An 18,515-nucleotide genomic window follows, 5' to 3' on the forward strand; every position below is an offset into this window, starting at 1 on the left:
CGTGATGTTTTTCTTATGAAAAGCGCGTAGATACGGAAAAGCGTTTTTCTTCGATTCCAAACTAGGATTGAAATGAACTATGAATAATAAAATTTTATTGGAGTAATGGAGCCACAAATTACTTTTCATTATCCAAGCAAAAAGTTACTTGTTTTTTATCAATGGCTTTGATACAAGCTTCACTAACTAAACATTGCAAATCAGCTTTTAATTTGGGTTTGATGGTTCCTGTTACGTCGTTTATGGCTTGCATTTGGATCCCCAAATTTATTGCAAATATTATATCAGGGTGGTTCAAATCGAATTCCCTCATATGCTCAGGCTTCCTCATGTGCATTGCGAAGTCGGTGTGGTGCATTTCCGTATTCTTGTGTTCCATCTGTGGTATAGGTTTAGTTGCCGTCATTATTGATAGAGAATGGGTTCTACTCACGCTGAATATGGGATCTACTTCTTCGTTTACTGTCAGGTCTCCACTGTATTCTTCATTGCTGCTTGGGGGTAAACTGCTCGCCATCTTTATCCCTTAAATTTTTTGTAGAGCTCAGGAATATACGATTGGATCAGGGTGCTTCCGCTACTTCATTTTGATACAATTGCCTTAAGTTCAGTATTTAGTTTTGTATGAAAAAGATGTGTGTGAAGAAGATGTCAGAATAATGTCAAGAAATTTGGAATTGACACAAAAAAGGTGGCTTCCTATTTTTTAATTGTATCTACCGACAATGGCGGTTTTTCGATAAGATCACATATCCATACAGTCCCTGGCCATATTATTAGACGCATTGATTCGATGCAAAATCTCAATATTGAATTATTAAATTGAATGTTTATGTTACATATACTTCATCTGTAAATGGTTTTCACATATAATATATCATATTCAATAAAAAATATTGATTTATTGATGATTAAACATGAAATTCTAATATTTTGCTGAGCCACCCTGTGTGGCTATGAGAGCTTCATACTATCAATGCAGAATTGTTCGGTTGTTGCTGCATTCGAAGATAATGATTTCATATGTGGATTATCGAAATAACGTCCGAACCTGCAGAATGCAAGACGTCCACTGGAAAACATAGTACTGATTCATACTTAAGTACTAATACTACAACATCAAAAATAAATGCCAAATAGAACAATTTAATGAGAGTCGTAGATAAAACTGACATTCTGTGGAAATGAAATTCAAATATTCTGCTTTTTCCTCCGGCAATACCAGTAAATATAAAAAAAATCCTCAGTGCGTCTAATAAACTGGCCAGGGACTGTAGGTCCACCCTTTTATGTAAAAACTCTTACATTTCATGGCATATTCAACGTGGATAATTTTTAGCATAGAACTTATTAATCTAGGTACATTTTAAAACGATAATGAGGGTCCGAAATATGCAACAATTCGAGATTGAAAAACCGCGTAACATGTTTATGGCAATCAAAGCTAGCCTTTCAACCGCGCCGCTGGTCTGGCCGATAGGTATAGGCACAGAACACTAATATAAGTATAGGGTATAGGTATCATAGAGAGTACCACAGGTAGATAAGGCTCCAATCACCATCATTTGAACACCAGCTACTCACAGGCCTGAAATGCTTGAAAGGGCTGTCTGGGGTTTCTTTCCTACACACATGCCTGTGAACCATGTATGCAGTGCCCTGGCAATGGAGGTCTACTCTTCATGGCCCAGGTTATGGAAGGTAGCCTGCATAGTTCAAGCTAAAAAGCTTATGCTATTAAAATAAAGAACTCAAGACTTTTTAGTAATTTTTCGACTCCCGTGCATTTTTACCCACTTTTTTCTATTTTTGTGCCGCAAACTGAAATGAGTGCGGAAATATGGATAAACTAATACAAAGTCGTATAATAGTTATTTGTGCAACCAGTTGGGAAAAGCATTATTTTTCGTAATGAGCGTATACGAAAAATAGTGTTTCCCAACGTGTTTCACACAATATTTTTTCTAATTTTGAATATGATGTTGCTATGAATTCAAATTAAAAGTACCAAAAACGTCTTTAAGAGCTTCTCTTGGATATTCCTTCAAAATCGTCTAGTGACGGAAATTATTCAATTTTCATTCCGTTACTATAGAAGCAAGAATCGTTTCATCATCAGTTGCGTTTCAAAACGTCAATGATTTTTAAAAAGTGTCACTTTTATGTCAAAATTAGACAATAGTTATTTGTGCAACCAGTTCGGAAAAACAGTAGGAATTTTTCGTAATACAATAAATATAAGCGTGTTTCTGCAAAAAGAACGCGAAATACGAAATAGTTATTCTCCTAACAAGTGTGCGGAAAGTGATACTTTTCCGCAAGAGACTTCGTCGTTCGGTCAAGCTGTGGAGAGCGGAAAAGGCACTTTCCACATGAGTTAGGAACAATATTTTTCCTACTAGCGTAAATGAAACACTCACGCAGTAGATTCATTTTGAAATTGACGTTATACGAAATTATATTTTTGTGCGCTCAGCCGCATAGAGAAACGTTTGAATTTTATGATTGGCGCTTAGAGACATGCCAAAATTTTATGATTGATGCGACTCTTTAATATTTCGGTGCGGAAAAGTAATACTACTACTAATACGCTAGTAGGAAAAATAGTATTTCCCAACGTGTTTCACACAACATTTTTTCTAATTTTGAATAGGGTGTGGTTACCTATATAATTCAAATTAAAAGTTTATAACGTCTTCACAAGCGTCCCTCGCAGATTCCCTTTGAATCGTCTAGTGACGGAAATATTTAACTTTTCACTCCGTTGCTATGGAAGCAATAAGTATCTTCTAATCATCAGTTGTGAAATATTTTACTTTTCGTAACTGTTTAAGAAAAGTGAAACGTCTCAAAACGTCAACGAGTTTTAAAAAGTGTCTCTGTATGTGTCAAAATTGGAAAAAGTTTTCTCCTAATAAGTGCGGAACGTGATATACTTTCCCGCACCCCACTTCCCTTGACCAAACTCATTTCAGATTTGAAAGTATCACTTTCTGGCCCTGATGCGTAAAAAATCACTACACGGCACTAGCCGGTAAAAAAAATAATTCCCGCACTGTTGCGAAACAGTGATAATTCTGGGACAAAAATGAGTGCGAGGAAGAAAGTCGGACACGAGCGCATGGGCAATAAATATACTTCACCCATGACTTGGGGGACATTACTTTTTATTCGACCTATTTTCTCAATTATTCTGCTCTCATTTCAGATTCACTAGTGAAGAAAAAAAATCACTGTATCTGGCACTAGAGCATAAATAACATGGGAAAGCAGTTTTATTCTTTCCCCCTTTAAATAGTATTAGCTTCAGTTAATCCGTCCAATCCAAGAAAGGACGTAATAAAAATATAGTACCTGTTGGTGTGCCAATTATTCTTATTGGATAGCTTATCGCTTTAGAAAATTGTGCTCTTCAGAACTCCTCAATAGTCCTCAACAGTTAGCAAAATTCAGATTTTTGTTTAGCAACTTACCGCACAGTAGCACAATTACATCTGTAACACAACAGGGATGTGTGGGGGCCCATTACAGAAATTTTGTGAAATCGATGAAACTAGACTGAATACCATTTACTGTTCTATGTGAATCATCAGTTACGTCAGAATTGATTTCCAGATGACGTTCCTATAACTGAGTTTCAACTCAAAAAATTTCCAAATATTAAAAAGAAATAAAATCCCAGTGGAATTGATTGAGGATTTCCTCAATTTAACATCTCATGGAAAATTCATCCGTTACCCAGCTTCATTTGGCAAAATAATCTGAATAAGTGCAACAAGATCTTCTGATTTATTTTTTTTGGTGAGTTATCCAATGAAAATTAGATATTGTTTTTACTTGACGCTAGTTTTACTTTTGGTTGTCGGGAAATGCGATTATTTTACACGTACAAATATCGGCTACGGACATCGCCGGGCTCATGGGGTGAGGGTAAGTTGTCCCCCAAAGGAATAAAGGAAATCAAAATTGTAATGGAATCTACAAGAAAAAAATTAGAAGGAACTTTTCCAACAGTGCAGAAAGGTCCTCCCAGTTATTATTTGTACTATTTTGAATTTTAATTGCTTCGAAAAACGATTGAGCACCTTAACAGTGTAACAGAACACTAACATAAAAGATGTGTTGATAATACTGTAAGTAGTATATATCTTTTGGGAGTTGAAATTTCAAAAAACATGATCATTAACATACTTCAGGATGATCCCAATATAGTGAATGTATTTCGGTTTCAAATGAACGTCACATCATTATTCCATCATTGTCCCGTTCCAATAATTGAATGACTTTCATTTACAAACATTCCACCGATTTGAATTACAGATAACCGCCTAAAAATGGCTAATAACGCTCCCAAGACGAAAAAGCCTTGTCTGATTACGTGCACGGGCAAGTGCAATCCGTTTCGAGTAGGCATGGAACCAAAACCCTGTTTAACCGGCGAACCAACATGGAAAAAACTGGTAGAATACTTCGATAAGAAGGGTAGCAAATTCCACATAAGGGATTTGTTTGAAAAAGACGCCTGCAGATTTAGTAGATTCAGGTGAGCGATTTTGTTTTGTTTTTGAGATAACCTAATTTGTGAGCGGCTGTCAGAAGTCACCTTGAAATGACCTTCAAGGGATTTTCGTACGGTTTTCGATACTTTTGGGACAAAATAAAGGAAATTCGTATTATTTGAATTTATGATTTCATTTCGAATGTTACTGAGATGTAACATGTAACATTTCACGGAATTCTCAGGAATTTTCTTCTGAATTATGTTAAACTTTCACTCATTTTTATAAGGAAATAAAGCAATTTTTCGTTATTGTTATACTAAATGGAATATGGAATATTTCTTTTTCAATTATAAGATGTTTTATGATACAAAATGTAACTCTATTTGTACAGAATCTGAATTTCGCTCCAAATGATCTCTCAGAGTTGGTTATATAAACTATAAGAACATTTAATTGAATATACATAAAATAATTAGGAATTTTTCATTATATTCTGTTGAATATTGAAAAAATAAATTTGAAATTATAATCATTGTGTTCAGAATCACCAGATAACTCAATAAAGAGTCGAGTTCAATGAAAATCGCAACTGTCTATACACTATACAGGGACACAGGCCGTTTGTTCCTATATTCCTATATTCCTGAACAGTACTGTCAGTATTTTCCATAAAAAATTGTAACATCGAAGTGGGCTTTGATTTGCCGCTTCTCACTAAAGGGTCTCAAACAAGTATCATAGCAAAGAGATTCCTCTTTGATCATATCCATAGTCGTCATTCCAATCATGCATTGGATGGATCCCCGTTTCGTAGTCTCATAGCAGTACTTAAAAATGGGGGAACCAATTTTATTAGTTTTTTCAACCTTCTCAAATTTCGTGGCAGGTTATTGTGGTAAACAATTTCGGAAAAGTTGTCTGGGAGACAGGGAAAATCAAGAAAACTGCACACTTGCGCGCGCTAGTACATATACATAATATTTTATACCATTATACTATAATAACAGAGAGTTTGTCTCTGATAATAGTTATAAGACATTATTTTGAGAGGATGAGAAAAACTCATTCGCCAGGAATAAAAATGAACACATGTTGATAAGTCCAAAATTTTGGAGTATTTCATGAATTGAGTAGAAATGCCAGTTTAATTGGGAGATTTCAAAATCAGTAACAAAGTGGAAGAGCGTTTTGGCGAAAAGAATAATTCAGAAGAATTATATCTCATTTAGAGACATCACTTTCCAATCAATTTTACCTTTCATTAATGTTGGTACAAAAACTTTATATTCAGTAAAAATTAACATGAATAAATATTGTAATAGTTGGAAAATTATTTTTTTACTACGTTTTTTCCTCGATTATCTGTCAGTCATTTCAGTTTTTTAAGCGTCACTTTGCTACACAAGTGTGGGAAAAATCAGTTTTCGCGGATAGCAGGGAAGCTTTCCCGAAATAGTGCGGGAAAATGACATTTTCAAACTGAAACATGTTCGGGAAACTACGATGAATCATACGGGATTAGAAAAATCTTTTATCTATTACAAAAATCCGACAAATTAATTTTTATCCAAAAAAATAACTAGCACAATAATTCAAGATGATGTGCAAAGTAATATACAAAGTAAGCATGGCTATTCAATAATGATTTTTTTTATATTTAGTTTGAAACTTACCACTCCAAAGGATGGAGACATTCTCATTGATTACTCTAAAAACCGCATTGATGAGGAAGGTTTGAAATTGTTCTTCCAATTATGCAAAGACAGAAAACTACTGGAGGCGCGACAGTGCCTTATGAAGGGAGCGAAAATGAACTTCACCGAGGGTCGACAAGTGCTCCATTCTGCCTTGAGAAACAGGGATCCTGAGAACAATCCTATCATCGTTGAAGGCAAAGATATTATGCCTGATATATACGAGGTATTGGATCATATGAGGGATTTTTCTGAAAAAGTTATAAGTGGAGACTGGAAAGGGTGAGTTCTAAAAAACCTGCTCAATTAAAAATAGATGTCCCTGATTATTGATCTGAACATAAGTTGATTTAAACATCAGTTGTGGGTGATTAATTGTTGACTCATATGTAATTTTTTGTTGACTTTTATCAGAACGGATCCGTATTGTTATTCTGGTAGGTTGTTCTATTAATTTCTCTTTAAATTAAAATAATAAATGCTTGTTTATCTTTCAATCATTGTATTATTTGGGCCACTACCGTTGAGCAGTATTTGAAGATGCCTAACAAAATACAAGTGTTGTTAACTAATTTTTGTAGGGATATATCATAGATATCATATTTATTCTGATTCCATTGTGATTTCAGGTACACTGGTAAACAAATAACTGATGTGGTCAATATCGGTATTGGAGGCTCGGATTTGGGCCCCCTTATGGTCACTGAAGCTCTGAAGCCTTATTCCACTGGACTGAATTGCCACTTTGTGTCGAATGTGGACGGCACCCACATAGCTGAGGTTCTGAAGAAACTAGAACCTGAGACCACTCTGTTCATAATCGCTTCAAAAACATTCACTACTCAGGAGACGATCACTAATGCCAACACTGCCAAGGATTGGTTCCTTCAGAAGGCATCATATGTATGTACTGTTTGGGTGACTGATTTTTGTGTGAAAATATATTATTTGTTGTAGGACGGAGCGATTGCTAAAAATTTCGTGGCATTGAGTACCAATGCCGAGAAAGTTAAGGAATTTGGAATAGACGAGGAGAACATGTTTGGCTTCTGGGATTGGGTTGGTGGCAGGTACTCCCTTTGGTCTGCCATCGGTCTGAGTATTTGTTTGTCAATCGGTTTCCATAACTTCGAGAGACTTCTAGACGGTGCTTACTTTATGGATCAACATTTCATGAATGAGCCTCTTGAGAAAAATGTGAGTCACTCTTGAAAGGTACTAATATACTATCCATTCAATATTAGAAAAAATATAATTCTCTTATGCACCTGGATTGAATTTGCATAAAGATTCCTCATACTCAACTGAAATTGTATTCATACTTTAATTTTCATATATTTGAATGTCATGTAAATTAGTTATTTTTCATTCATAGGCCCCCGTCATCCTGGCTTGTCTTGGTATCTGGTATTCCAATTTCTTCGGAGCTGAAACCCATGCATTATTACCATACGACCAGTACCTCCATCGCTTCGCTGCATACTTCCAGCAGGGTGATATGGAGAGCAATGGAAAGCATATAACCAGGGCAGGAAATACTGTGAGTATTTTGCTTACAAGATGATATTATGATATTGGTTTTCATCCATGACTAGCTGGCTCGTCTCAACTTCTTACTGACAATTTCAGACAAGTTGAAAAAGTTTCCTTCCTGTACCATGATCATTAGTCCAGCCTTTTAGCTGTGCAAAATCAGACAAAGGTCTAAAAGCAAAGATTAACCTCTCCTGTCTTTGCTATGGGATTACGCAGGTAGCTCGATCACGTTTAATTTTTCTCGGCTTTCATATGAGGGTTCATTATTGCAGTTTTACAACCAAAAACCTGAATATTTCAAGTTTACTTCTATTTAGGGTTTGGGGAATAAGTTACCGGTCAGCATAAACCAACTTTTAGAGAAATCAGAGCTTACTCAGAGTAAGTTTGTGAACGCAACTCTTTACTTATGTCCTAACACCGAGTGGGTAAGAGAGGAAAATCAGTGTATTTAGGGGATTTGGAAATTGCCATCTGTGAGCATACCTTTATAAGATAGGATATAGAAGGCCACGAAAAATACCAATCGAAAGATGAATATCCGGATCGTGCCCTGCAAATACTCCCGACCCGAGAGCCAGATCGGATATAAGAAAAAAATCTTCTGAAATTCGACATTCCTGATAAATCTACGTCAGTTTGACAAAAATGAGGTTTGCACCTCTGTGGTTTGCACCGATCATAGACAGGGGTGGGTAGTACAGATTCAACCCATCGATAGCGAAAAGTAGGGTTTTTGGCCTAAAATGAATAAACACCATTTTATTATGGGTTTGTAAAGCAAATTAAAAAGGTGCCTGCTGTATTTGGTACTAGTTTTATAGGTATCCTTATGTCTCGAATAATTTAGGGCCCCATCAAGTCTAAATCCGGCCCTGACCATCGTAGAACACAGAATTATTAGTTTTTTCTGCACTAAATAAGTTGATTCTCGTTAGGATTTTTCGATAGGATTTTACAATTATGCTGAAAACAGTATGCTATTGTTCTGAAGGATAAGTGAAAAATACATTCGATAGAACCAAGAACAATCACTTATCGGTTCACGTTTACGTCTTCAACTTGATAGAATCCAGATTTAAGCTTTTAGCTGTTCGTTGAGGTCCCGGATGTTTTTTGAAGCTATTCTGCTTGTATCTGCCGAAGCCAGTCCAAAAATATTTTTCTGCTTGAAACAGCTTCACGCTGCCCAACGACGCCAATCCCTCTGTATACGAGTCGAATATACGGTGTTAGACTGTACCTAACTAATATATGGAGGGTGAAGGGCAAAGGGCACTGCACCTTTCTTAAAGGGTGTACTTCCTGAGGCCAGTTTGTGTTATGATCTAAAATAAAATGATCACATATGTAGATAACCTCATGGTGGGATTTCTTCTTTTAGGTCAATTATCATACTGGTCCCATAGTTTGGGGCGAACCAGGCACCAATGGTCAACACGCCTTCTACCAGTTGATCCATCAAGGAACTCGTCTGGTACCAGCCGACTTCATAATGCCCGTAAGAACCTTTAATGCTATCGGAAACCATCACACACTCCTTTTATCGAACTTCTTGGCCCAAACAGAAGCTCTTATGAAGGGAAAGACGGAAGAGGAGGCCAAGAAAGAACTGGAAGCAACTAAGATTAGACCGGATGAGCTGAAAAAACTACTTCCTCACAAGACTTTCGAGGGTAACAGGCCCACCAATAGTATCCTCGTGAAAAAGTTCACGCCTTTCACGCTAGGGGCGTTGATTGGTAAGTAATTTTGATAATCATATGCCACCATGTGTCAATTCTTGTTTTTATAGCAATGTATGAGCACAAGATCTTCGTTCAAGGCATCATATGGGACATCAATTCTTTTGATCAGTATGGTGTTGAACTTGGTAAACAATTGGCTAAGGTTATCGAGCCTGAACTTTCGAACGACGATGAAATCACTACACATGATTCATCTACCAATGGTTTGATAAGTTTCATCAAAGAAAACAGGCTGAAAGAAGGAGAAATAGATGGTAATTAAACAGTGAACAAATGATCTCGAACAATAGCTTCCTTCTTCTTCCAATGGAATTTTCGAATATAAAAAGGGTACTTTATGAACGAATATTTTCGAGAAAAATTTTCTCTAAGGAACACTCGTATAAATAATTTTAGTATTATGTTATCATTTGATCATTTTCGATAGGATTCTGTAAGATAATTTGAATTTTTTTTATTACTATTGATATGCTTGCTTCTAGCTTCTATTCTATCACGAAATTTTCAACTTCAACAAAAACTTCTACTTGCTTTTTTGAAAACTGATTAAGTGGATTTTAACTTTGAATCTGTTTTTCATTTTTTCGCATAATTTATCTCGCACCGAAAATTTGTATACGATATTGCATGTTTCCTATATTTAAGAAAAAATGTCAATGCGCTAGATATCCAAGGCTCAAAAACTTAAATGCATAAATATTAAATTCATTTTATTATAACAGAGGAAGATGGTGAGGGAGAAGGAGGTGGCGGAGGGGATGTTCCACCAGAAGAGGCCGGATAGACAAAAATAATATAATTTTTTGTATATTTCTGATGTTTTTTGAAAAATATGGAATTTTTGTAAGAAATATATTGTGCTCCCAGAAGTTTTGTCTGTTTTTTCTATTTTATTTATCAGATACCTGAAAAAAACGGAAAGGAGAAACAACCTCGTCCTGTCCGAGTTCTCATCCTATTATGAGTAGTCTGACTGTCGGTGCGAAAGCCCTTAGGAAGACGAAAACATAGCAGAGAACCGTATTCTACCGTTGTGACTTTTCTTCCCATTTCTATTAAACTTTTGAGGGTGATATTCGTCCGATAAGTGAAAGTCCTGGTTCCCTCATTTCTCTCTGTATTTAATAATGAGAGAATCTTTTAACTTCGTATAGTGGACAACCGTCTCCTTGCAAACATGCTATTTCCATCTATTGTACAGTAGTTTAATTTGACTGATACTAGCTTCTATTCCTATTAATCGGTGGATTTTTCGATTTTCCATAAGAAAAACACAGGAAAAAATTTTTTTCTACTGATTTTCATAACTTACGAACGATAAATTGCATTTGCGATATCCTTTCTATATTTTGTAGAGAATTTAACGCTCTACAAAAAAGGTCTGATATCATTTTTCGATAAATGAACTCGGTCGAAAGTTATTCAAGGTCAAACTTCAATTTGCACATAATTTAGCCGTTTTCTTTATAAATCTCTCAAATATATAAGTTTACGGGTTTTGAAACAAACTTAAAAAAAAATTTCCAATTGAACAATTGATGCTTATTTAAGAAAAAAAACAGAATTTTCGAAAGAGTCAACTGGCATTGATAATTCTTTTTAAGTACCCCGTCTATCTTTACTATATAACAGATATTTAATGGTTAACAATCCTCAGAGGTCTAATTTATATTTTGTATAATGTTTTGGTCTCATTTTTTTTAAACCATAATATTTTGCAAAATCATTCAGGAAAATTGAGGGTAAAGTAAACCTTGAATTCCCTTCGACTGAGTTGATTTATCGAAAAATGATATCAGCCTTTTTTTGTAGAACGTTAAATTCTCTACAAATAAAAGAAAGGATATTGCAATGCAATTTTTATCGTTCATAAGTTATAAAAGTCAGAAGAAAAAATTTTTTTCTGTTATTCTTATGGGAAATCGAAAGGTGCGATGCGGACAACCTAAACATTAAAATTAAGGGCTCATATTTTCAGAGGCCTATTTTGTCATTCAAACGAAACTTTTCGAGGAATAAAAATTTTGTTGTTTTTTTTTTTGAAACGCCCTATATGTCTATGTGGGGGAAAACTCCGTTACTGTATGTGCGGGATATATGATACGCTGATATCCCTGAATGCACATATATATTAAATATATAAGAAATGATGGAGTAGTTGTTTGAGGATCATGAAACAGGAAATTGAATAACTGATACTTTGTCAGTCTATCATTTCTGTTATAATTTTTGGATCATCACTTTTGTCATACATACAGGGTGGTGACAAATTCGATGCCTACCACTTAAAACCACCACTATATTTCAACTATGCCAGATGGAAGTTCTGTTTATTGACAAAAAAGTTCTGCCTTTTGCAAGTCGCCTCCAACATATATGACGTCCCTCAAATCCTAATATCTTCTTTTGTTCTTGATTTATAATGAAAACACGGAAATATATGATATTCTAAAATTGCTTATATCCTTTTGCTTTCATGGACGATTCCCAAAATTTCAAAATTCTTTAACGTTATCGCCATTTAATGAATTCAATTATAAAAAACCGAAATTGAGCGAAAAAAATTATAATCTCCCCATTTGCATTGATTGAATATCCGTCTATTATTAGCGGTTCACGCCTCATCTCATATCGAGATCGAACTACTCTGGAGATAAGACAATGAAATTATTCAATAAAAATTAAATAATATCTCTAAACGATTCTTTTAGCAGCTTGTCCCACTGATCGACTTGAAAAAGTCGTAGTTAAAGATCTTGGAATAAATATGACAAAAAATCATAATTCATTCAAAAGTTTTGAAGCTGATGGATGCATGAAACCCGAAGACTTACTATCCGAAAATAGTTTTGTCTTAAGAATATCCATTTGATATAATATTTTTTGAAGTAGTTATTTTATTTCGACCCTCATATTCAATCTCTTCGACAGTAAGCTCTCGCTGTCGTTATTTTTCTTGATTCGTTTTTTGGAATCTAAATGCTTGAAAATGTTAAAAGAGAAAATTTCAGACAAATTATTTTTTTTCATGTTTGATTTAGAAAGAGTCCTGATAGTTTATAATGAATTGTATGCCTCTAAATATATTGTACCGAAAAGCTGACAGGTGTAAGTAGGTACATGTAAAGATAATGTATATAGTTGATAAATTGGGCGCTAGAATTTTGGTATCCTGGACAGTCTATCAAAATATCAGCCTATTCGACCTTGGAATTATTCGTGAGTGTATCAAGATATTCAATTTTATTCCCAGTTTGCTGCCGAAAACTGGTGTAAGGGACCGGCTATCAGATTTGTTCTTAATGAGGTTTTCTGCTGTTTGATTGAAGGTAATTGGATAAATTCATTTAGTACTAGCTTGTCATGTGATCATAATGAACGGCATGAAAGAGTTTGCGATTTTTAAACGGCTTGTTTCCCAAAATAAACTATGTAGGTATAAAATGGGTATGCTAATCACGAATATCAAGAAAGTATTGTGTGTTGCGCAGATCGTCGGTTTAAGGGGCAAATATCGCCATGATATTAGAATTTTTGAATAATGGAATCAGTTATGTATATTACACTTATTACAGAATTGATTAGAAACTCTACAATAAATCGCTCATTCGCTAGAATAACGTGTCGTAAGTTAAAATATGCTATTTTTCAGTTATGACGAAAATAATTCAAAATTAGTAGTTATGTTTCCATTATTATTAAGGAATAATTATATCGTCTGATTGCTATCCCAGAGAAAAGATACATCGGTTTTGATTTATAATGTTGTTGTAGCTAACGTGCGAAATAAACAGTAAGGTCAGAATGATGAACCAGTGGTCCAGATTTCATAAAACTCTTCGAATCTTACTCGGATCGCGTTTCTTTCAATCTGGATTTTGAGATGCTAGTATCGAACTTCACGAATTTTTCTTTGTTAATGAATGGAAATCGTTAAAAACCGATGAGCGCTTGTGATTATAATATCTATGGGAAATGTTTGCGCTCGACTTATAATTTAATCTGATTGTGACATTCTTCCTTATACAAGAGGCCCATCGACATAATAGTTAAATTGTCCTCAAGGTTATGTTATCTCGTATTTTGATCTTGAATTCATTTGACGCAATGGAAAAAACTCCATTTAATCAGGAGAATTGATTTCGAATTGCGCTCTATATATGTATAGTGTGCTGCTCAAGTCAAGGTACAGTTCTGAAGGGATTTAAATCAACCGTCCCGCTATTTATACAGGGTGAGTCTTTGACTCGTACAAATATTTCAACAGTAGATTCCTTAGGTCAAAAAGGAACACTTTTTTCCTCTACCATTTTTTCCGAATTAGCTCGGTTTAAATGATACAGGCTGTTGAAAAGCCATAAAAAATGTTGTTATTTATTTCTCTCACAAACGGTTCCATCAAATGAAATTAATTTCGGAATGTAATTTTTCATTTATTTGATGAATCTTTCTCGAGCATAAGATATCAACCACGTCTTACAGTTTTCTCATTATTACCATTACGTACTATATATAATAATAACAAAAATTCAAAGAACCCAACTCTTGAAACTAAAGTTGGACGCTATCTAATGAATTTTTGAATGTTTTGTAAAATAATAGTTTTCTTCATATTTTCTCGTATGATGCGCCGTTTTCGAGTAACTTGATGTCCAAAAATTAAAAAGGAGCTGTGAAATTTTAAAAATTGGGTGAATACAAATTTGTTTGAAAGATCCACAGATGTGTAATGTCACAGATTTAGCTAGTTAATCTGAGAGGAATTTCGTTTTTTCAGGGGTGGCACAGCTCATTATGATAAGTTAAAATGGCTATATCTTTTTATCAGGGCCGAATCGGAAAAAATGATAAGGGAAAAAAGTGTTTCTTTTGAACTCAATAATCTATTGTTAAAATATTTGTACCGGTCAAAGACTCACCCTGTATAGATAATTTGTATTGATTTTTTTTATTATATTCGCCTCTGATATCGATGCTAATTCTGTTTTGACAATTCCCAGTACCTCAGTGTGTAGAATGATTATAGAGATATGTAAATAAAAAATAAGGAAATAAGCACTTTTATACTTTAAAACTTATTTTGATAAAGCTTTGCAACAGAAAATACGATTTTCGAGATCATTGTCCAATTCCATTTGATTTTTATATGAATTTATACGAAGGATATACAGGGTGTGGCGTAATGAGTGGATAATATTGAGCCTGGGGATAGAGGACTCTATGGCGGTTCCGAAAAATATATTTTACGTTTAGTAAAAGTGCCTTGGTTTTCGAGATATTGGAGATTTTCGAAAATTCAAGAGAATTACACCCTTCGCCACTCGTTTTGCAGGAAAGACTCCAAATGAAGGAATTTTTTCAAACTGTTTTTTGGATAATATTCCTGGATAGATGATCTATCGAATGTAATTCATTATTTTTGAGGCGCATAAATAGTTCTTCATGAAAAAAAGATCTAACTCAACTTTTCCGTTTTGCTAATTTTTTTTCATAAGTTCAACCTAGCGCGGTGTGAAAAATAATATGGTTACCTGAGAGCCAATGCAAGAAAAAACATGCCATTTTCATTGAGATTCCGAAATGGTATAACTCTCTGTATTCTCAGCATTTAATACAAAATAAATTCCTGTTGCAATCAGTTGAGGCCTAGCTTGATGTAAACAGTGTTTCTAAAATATTTATCAGCTAAAATCAGAAGTGCAAGCAGAATGAATCAATCGTCTATAAGAAGGTATAGAGCATTTACTGAAACTCATGGTGTCCTCTTAGAGAATCTTGTGTGATATTTAATTCAATGAAACGATACTCATTTTAAAATTGTTGATATCTATGCAATAAAGCTATGATTCATTAGAAAGTGTAGACTATAGAGCATGTATCAGAACTCATGATGGCCAATTTAAGCATCATTTGTGATTTCATTCATTCAATGAAACGATATTTCAAAATTGTTATTTTTTCTCGTTTTCTTTTATTATTGAACCCCAACGTTGTGAAGTCAATATTTTCAAGTTAATTTCAAGTTATGCATTAAATTTCAGCATTTTTGTAACAAGGTTCTTGACTCAATGTAATAAAAATTACCTAATTTTCAGCTTTTTTCTTAATTACAAAAGTGCTAAAATTCACTTCGTTACTTGAAATTCGCTTAACAACTATTAACTTTATAACTCTAGGGCTTAATGAGGAAAGAATAAGAGGGAAAAAAACCGATTTTGAAATATTGTTTAATTGAATCGAGTTTTACAAAAAGTGTTCAAAGTGTGCATCAGGAGCTGTACTAGATGCTCTACAACTTCTTATGAATAATTGCTTTATTCTGCTTGCAAGTCTCATTTCAGTTGCTAAAAATTAAAGAAAAAGGCTTACGTCAAACTCTGCCTTGACTCATTGTAATAGAAATTTACTTTGTATTTAATGCTGAAAATAAAGTGAGTTATACCATTTCAGAATCTCAGTGAAACAGGCATGTTTTCTCTTGCTTTGGCACTCAGGTAACCATATTATTTTTCACACCACGCTGGGTTGAACTTAGGAAAAAAAATAAGCAAAACGGAAAATTTGAGTTAATTCTTTTATTTAAGAAAAACTATTCATGCGCCTCAAAAATAATAATTTACATTCGATAGCGCATCTATCCAGGAATACTATCCAAAAAACAGTTTGAAAAAATTCCTTCATTTGGAGTCTTGCCTGCAAAAAGAGTGGCGAATGGTGTGATTTTCTTGAATTTTCGAAAATCTCGAATATCTCGAAAACCAAGGCACTTTTACTAAACGTAAAATATATTTTTCTGAACCGCCATAGAGTCCTCTACCTGCAGGCTCCATATTATCCATTCATTACGCCACACCCTGTATATATATATATATATATATCCCTTAGTTTCCCAGTAATATAGTAGTAGAGAATCGTATATCTATACGCTTCCAACAAGAATTAGTAAACATTTCATTTGAGGTTATTTCTATTTTTTCTTTCTCTATTTTCAAGTTTTATTCATGAACGACAAGAAACATGATGAAGTAGGATATAAACAAGAGGGCAGAAATAAATATTTATTTTTGAGAAAATGAAAACACAAGGTGATATACATTGAGTATTAACTTAGGATACATTGAGTATTAACTAAGTTGGATAGGTACTCAAAAATACAACACACTCTCAAACTCTCATATCAACTCATACATTCAAATATTAAAATTGTTACTCGACCGATCAACGTTATTGTATTTTGATGGAAATTTCATTTCCCTTTCACATCTAATTAATCAATTAAGGAACTGAAAAAAGATCATATCAACAGATATATAATATGAAAAACCATGAAACCATTTTGTAAAGTCTCGAAGACCAGTTTAGGGGGACAAGCAGTTGAAAGTCGATGTTTTTCGATGTAAAATTGCCACTATAGTACGATGTATTTTCTTGTAAAAAACAGACATGCTTCGAGTATTGAACGGCAGAACATAAAAGCTGAACTCTTTTAGAGCTAAACTTGCAGCTAATCAGTGGCTGATCCAAAACTTCGAAGTTACAACACTTGTTTACTTTGCTGAGGCTGCATGTATTTTCAAACACGTATGTTCCGCTGTTTGGTTCTGGATGTCTCCAGAAAGTGAATGTACTAGTTCTTCTTTTCGATTCGGAATATATCTCTTCGGCAGCCTGGTAATAATAACATGAGACTTGTGAGATCCAGTATTAATCGACAGTCTTGCTCAAATTGTTCATTGCTTTTCAATTAATCCTCCAATGGCTTGTAGAAACCCCTGGTGTGACGGTTGGTCAGATTATTGAGCTTTCTTCGTATTATTATCAATTTGAAAGACATCGATGGTGCTGGATGCCTTCAAATCTTGTTTTGAACTTATGAGGATACATTGATTTTCTTAATAGATGCTGCATTTCTCCCTCAAATTTCAAAACTCCTAACGTTGACAGGAGGAAAGTCATCCTCTGCAAGAAACACACATCGTTGAACACCTCTAGTGTAGCAGGTTTGCTTTTTCATGGTGAATCTGCTGTAAACTAACTAATAATTTGACAATATATGACAAAAAACTTTATATTTCAATCTAAGCAAGATCAAAACACAGGGTGATATTAAGCATTATATGACATTGTTACAGAAAATGTCAACCGATGATAAATTCCAATTCGCCATAGATCGTGGTGGTACTTTCACTGATGTGTTCGCTAGATGTCCAGGTGGTGAATTGAAGGTGTTGAAGTTGTTGTCTGAAGATCCCCAGAACTACAATGACGCTCCTACCGAAGGAATACGGAGAATCATACAAAAGGTAAATTGAACAAATTCTTGCCGTACCTACCCATAATTTTTTCTGTTAAGATTGAAAGAATGGCCATGTTTTATTCATAACCATTGTCAAATATACAAGGTGTCCCTCATCACAATTTTGTGCTGAAAATTTGCACGTTTTAGTTTTCGACTAAACTATTTTCAGACCTACCATTGAGCATTAAAGGACTTTAAAGAGGTTTAATATTTAATGGACCTACGCATGCAGCTTCCGTTTATACTGGAAATAAGAGCCTAATATTACAGTATAGACTATGTTCTGTAAGGGAGACTGGGGAGGGTTGATACGTTTTTTGGAATTTTTATTCTGGAAACTGAATTATATGAAGAAGCAGGACTTTTCTTATATTATATAATTCTTCAATTAATCGTTCAACAAAATAAATATAGAAGTCGCAAAACATAAACATCTTATTCTGTACAGAACGTTGAACACAAAAAAATGCAAACTGTCTCAAGCCTCGCCACATATGCGAGGATGCGAGGATGAATACGATGTACTGGGAGAGTAATCGAGAGGATTATTCAGCTCAGTAGGTAGGTCAGCAATGATACTGGCTTGCTTTGGTCCTATAGGTGTAGAAAAATCAGGAAATTGTCAGTTAGTCACTTCCACACAAGAAAAGTCGGCCTCGTTAAATACATGGGGATTGTACGGTTTTTAAAAATCCCTTTGATATGTTGGATGGTGAAGACGCCTTCATGTAGGCCT

General features: G+C 34.5%; 3 protein-coding genes across 5 annotated transcripts in view; 2 read left to right on the forward strand and 1 right to left on the reverse strand.

Moving 5' to 3' along the window:
* Positions 1–80: 80 nt before the first annotated feature.
* On the reverse strand, positions 81–693 carry LOC123308682. The gene is made up of 2 exons (XM_044891449.1): positions 434–693; positions 81–379 (listed from the first exon to the last, which is right to left on the reverse strand). Exons 1-2 carry the CDS (start codon positions 515–517, stop codon positions 119–121), a joined length of 345 nt encoding a protein of 114 aa, XP_044747384.1. The 5' UTR covers positions 518–693; the 3' UTR covers positions 81–118.
* Positions 694–3,622: 2,929 nt separating this feature from the next.
* On the forward strand, positions 3,623–10,349 carry LOC123308680 (glucose-6-phosphate isomerase). Its single transcript, XM_044891448.1, has 9 exons — positions 3,623–3,801; positions 4,321–4,543; positions 6,164–6,478; positions 6,826–7,099; positions 7,154–7,393; positions 7,572–7,736; positions 9,117–9,474; positions 9,528–9,734; positions 10,203–10,349. The coding sequence occupies exons 2-9, from the start codon at positions 4,335–4,337 to the stop codon at positions 10,262–10,264; spliced, it is 1,830 nt and encodes a 609-aa protein (XP_044747383.1). The 5' UTR covers positions 3,623–3,801; positions 4,321–4,334; the 3' UTR covers positions 10,265–10,349.
* A 204-nt stretch (positions 10,350–10,553) lies between these two features.
* Positions 10,554–18,515, forward strand: part of LOC123307312 (5-oxoprolinase) — an 89,355-nt gene continuing 81,393 nt past the window's right edge. Inside the window, exons 1-2 of one of the 3 annotated variants that reach the window (XM_044889566.1) lie at positions 10,554–10,572; positions 17,611–17,783. In XM_044889566.1, coding sequence (XP_044745501.1) covers positions 17,616–17,783 — 168 coding nt within the window. In that variant the 5' untranslated portion in view covers positions 10,554–10,572; positions 17,611–17,615. Of the gene's footprint in view, positions 10,573–12,652; positions 12,810–13,517; positions 13,667–17,610; positions 17,784–18,515 lie in introns of those variants that run through there. The other 2 variants (XM_044889564.1, XM_044889565.1) reach the window with 2 other exon arrangements.

The sequence above is a fragment of the Coccinella septempunctata genome, chromosome 2, assembly GCF_907165205.1.
Source record: "Coccinella septempunctata chromosome 2, icCocSept1.1, whole genome shotgun sequence".
Classification (NCBI taxonomy): domain Eukaryota; kingdom Metazoa; phylum Arthropoda; class Insecta; order Coleoptera; family Coccinellidae; genus Coccinella; species Coccinella septempunctata.